This window comes from Cebus imitator, unplaced genomic scaffold (genome assembly GCF_001604975.1).
Source record: "Cebus imitator isolate Cc_AM_T3 unplaced genomic scaffold, Cebus_imitator-1.0 Scaffold73, whole genome shotgun sequence".
Taxonomy (NCBI): domain Eukaryota; kingdom Metazoa; phylum Chordata; class Mammalia; order Primates; family Cebidae; genus Cebus; species Cebus imitator.
Genome location: NW_016107388.1, coordinates 3,777,155 through 3,781,126, shown reverse-complemented (window position 1 = coordinate 3,781,126; position 3,972 = coordinate 3,777,155). Strand labels below are relative to the sequence as shown.

The window sequence follows — 3,972 nt, the reverse complement described above, 5'->3', positions numbered from 1 at the left end:
TGAGGAGATAATTAGTAGTCAATTGATTAGAGAGCAATTTCAACATTTTTCAATATACTTAATATAAAGCAATAAAGCAGACGGCTGAAATGACTAAAACCACAACAGTTTACAGAGCGCGGTTTCATCAGAGATGCTCGCTTTATTTTAATCAGAACTAGCCTTAATTTCATTTTGTAAGTTGTTAACACTAAAACTCTTTAGAGTTAGAGTTAGAAGAATTCCCTAACTTGAAAAACCCAGCCGGCTGCTTTCCTGGGCACACTGGTCAACCTTGGCGATTTCACCTGGGGAAGCACCGGAACCCGCCACTCCCCACCAGGGAGGCCAGGGAAGCTGGGCGTCTGTCCCGGTGCCCCCGACCTTCTCGGCTCTCCGCTCCCCAACCCGGGAGAGAACGCGGTGCCGCGCCCAGAGGGCAGGTCGGGCCTCCCCGGCTGGGGCAGGGGCGGCGGGCGCGACGGCGTGGCCAGAATTCCTGAGCAAGCAGGAGCTCGGCAGGAGAGCGCACCCGCACCTTTGCGCCCAAGGCACCGCAATCTCCGCTCATCCTGGCCGCACCCCTGCGCTGTCTTCTTCCGTCCGGACCTAGGCGTCGCGGGTTCTACAGACCCCGCCCGCCAAGGGAAGCCGTGACGGACACCCAGGCTGAGCGGGAAGAGCAGGCGAGGGCGGGAGACAGAGCCCGGGGAGAACCGCTGGGGCGATGCGGCGGGTACCCTAGTGGGTCCTCCCAGGAACGGCGCCCAGAGAGCGAGCCCGGGGTCCGGGTCCGAGGCAGGCGTTGCATAGGAAGCCCTGAGACCCGCTGAGTCCAAGGCTGGGGTCAGCTGGGGCAGGCGGCGCGGACTTCAGAGGGTCCTGCACAACAGGACACGCCCTCATCCCGGGGGACTACACTGCGTCCCCAGGCACCGCCTCCCGTTCCCGCCCCCGCACCCCGCGGCGCGTAAGTAAGCTACCGCACGCGGGGGGCCGGGTCCCAGTGCAGCGCCAGCCAACCCCCGGACGCACAGGCGGGTTGGCGCGCGGTGAGGACCGCGGCCGGCCGGGTAGCCGCGCTCTGCGTCCCGCTGGTCCTCTCCCGGGCTGCGCACTCTCCCGGCTGGCGTCAGGATCCTCCGCGAGCCTCCCGCTCTCTCCTCCCGGCGTCCGAACATGCGGCTACCTAAGCCCGGCGCCCAGCTGCCCGCGCTCCTCCTGCTGGCGCTGGCTTTGTCCCCGCAAGGAGCTCACGGGAGGCCTCGGGGGCGCAGGGAAACCCGCGTCGCGGATGAGGAGCCCAAACCGTTGCTTTCCTTCTCCGCAGCCGGAGGCGGCCGCACTCCCAGCAGCTTCCACAGAGCAGGTAAGATGCCCAAGTCCCGCCCCATCCTTTGCCCTGCGCCTGGGGCTTCCTGGATTCCCCTGGGAGCCGGTCGAGGCACTGGCTGTGGGAAGCCTGAAATTAGTGCAGTAGAGAACAGAGCATCTCTGCAGATTCCCAGCTCCCTGGAAGAGGTCATAAGCGTATTAGATTTACCAAGGTTGAGACTTAAGAAATCAGGCTGGCAACGAGACCAGCTTTTTATGTCCCTTCTCAGGTGTGGGAGGCCTTTTTGGAAATAAACTGATAGAGCAGCCCAAAGACAAGGGTTTCAGTCCCACCGGGCGAGGGTAGTGGACAGGTTAGGTCCCTATCAGCGCCTCATTTCTGGGTCTTCCGGGGTTTTGAGAATTAACTAAGATTGCTGCCCGCAGACACCTGACAGTGCCAGGAATACCCCGTTCTTCTCCCCTTCACGCTGGCCGCAGGGCGTGGCTGAGGACTGGCCAATTTCATCAGGCGGCGGCTTATGTTACGGGGACCGTTCCTAGATTATTTTAGAAGGGCGCAAGACGCAGGCGGCTGCTCCCAAATCAACTTTGGACAGTTGGGTTCCTGCTACTTAGATGCCCGAGGGGAGAGGAAAGAATGAGGGAGGAAGAAGTCGCCTCTCTAGAGGGTCATGAGACACCCATAGGCAGAGAAGTCGTGTGAATGCGGGGAAAACCGAAAAGCCCCTGGAAAGAGGGTCCGAGGGGGCTGCCAGTAACTTGGGGCGGCGCTAGAGGGAGGAAGGCAGGATGCGCAGGGAAGGAAGGTGGGGACAGAAGCGAGAAGCTCTTCACACGTGTCTGTTCGCACCCAGCAAGAGCAGAGCAAGGTGGAGCTGCCGGCAAGGCTGGGACAGAAGGGCCCCTCCGCAGGGGCACTTGGTGGCCTGCACTGGGCTTGGGGAGAGGAGAGGGCCCAGGGTGGCCTGGGGGTGCGCCGCAGCTAGCGGCTGGCCCTGGGACCACAGCTCCTGACCTCTTCCCCTCAGGCTTCACGGCTAAAAGAGCTAACAAGGGTTTCTTAGTACCATTTTTCTTTCGCAATAGTTGTAATATAAATATATACTTATTCACTCCACAAACTTTCTTCAAGTTCCTATCTGTCACCACGCAAAGGGCGGAGGCCACCCAGAGGAGCAGACAGCAGTGTCTTTGTTCTCCCGCACACCTGGGTGTGAAGGGAGGGGCTGGTACAGACCTGCACTGAGTGAGCAGGGTGTCCTGCCCCGGGGAGGGGATGGAGAAGGCGGGAGGCTGAGGTGTGCTGCCCAGCCCGTGTGTGGACCACCTGGGCAGAGCCTCTCAGTCCAGCCGGCCACTGTGGAGCCCTCAGGACGGAAGGGCACAGGGTCAGTGTCCCCAGCACAGCCGTGCGGCTATGGTGTACACGGATCATGCACTTTGACTTAAAATTATTCGAGCCTAAAATATTTATCTCAGAGAATAAAGGGTCAGTTTGGAATGTGAACGGCCTGGGAGAAAGGCTCTCAAAGCACAGAAGCAACAGGACACACATTCATTCAGACCTTCTGTTTCATTCAATAATCTTTTCTCTTTGATTCAAAGACAGTGAAGACTTACTGAAGTGTGTTACAGGGATAAAACAATATTTTATTTATGTATTTATTTATTTTGAGATGGAGTTTTGCTCTCGTTGACCAGACTGGAGTGCGGTGGCGCGATCTCAGCTCACTGCAGCCTCCGCCTCCTGGGTTCAAGCCATTCTCCTGCCTCAGCCTCCTGAATAGCTGGGATTACTGGCCCGCCACCATGCCCAGGCTAATTCTTTTTTTGTATTTTTAGTAGAAACGGGGTTTCACCATGTTGGTCAGGCTGGTCTTGAACTCCTGACCTCAGGTGATCTTGCCTCGGCCTCCCAAAATGCTGGAATTACAGGCATGAGCCACCGCGCCTGGCCAACAATATTTTATTAAAAGTTAAAAGTGGCAACCATCTGAAATTTTAAAAAAACAATATAGTCAGACAGAAAGGGCCCTGTGGGCGCCTTGAAAGTCATTGCTTTCTGTGACTATAGTCTTATCTTTTGATTGCTGTACTACATTCACAAGGGAAGAAAAGGGTGGCTCATGCCATCTGTATCTCAGTCTGTGAATGGAGTACTTATGCATGCATCAGGGACAAACAAGGGCTTGAGAATATAGAGGACAAGGGCCTCTCTGGATGGTCTCATTCGGCACACTCAGCAGGTGGCAGGGGTTACGTTCAGGAGGAGAATATCGCCCAGGTCATAAGCACGATGTCTTGTGATTTCTAATAGATTTAAAAACAAAGTAGGGCAGGGGCTGTACCCTGAACTTTAAGTCAAAAGAATAAAAATTAATTACTACATTAAAGAATTACTCATTACTACTGCATTAATTGGTGAAATGTTAAAATAGCCACACCTAAAGAATTCTTGGCTGGGCGCGGTGGCTCATGCCTGTAATCTCAGCACTTTGGGAGGCTGAGGCGGGTGGATCACGAGGTCAAGAGATTGAGACCATCCTGGTCAACACGGTGAAACCCCGTCTCTACTAAAAATACAAAAAATCAGCTGGGCATGGTGGCACGTGCCTGTAATCCCAGCTACTCAGGAGGCTGAGGCAGGAGAATTGC

General features: G+C 55.9%; 1 protein-coding gene across 1 annotated transcript in view; it reads left to right on the top strand.

Annotated features, from left to right (window-relative positions):
* The first annotated feature begins 963 nt into the window (after positions 1-963).
* The window catches only part of ALKAL1 (ALK and LTK ligand 1), a 27,650-nt gene continuing 24,641 nt past the window's right edge, over positions 964-3,972 (top strand). Inside the window, exon 1 of the mRNA XM_017531773.2 lies at positions 964-1,348. Coding sequence (XP_017387262.1) covers positions 1,159-1,348 — 190 coding nt within the window. The 5' untranslated portion in view covers positions 964-1,158. The remainder of the gene's footprint in view (positions 1,349-3,972) is intronic.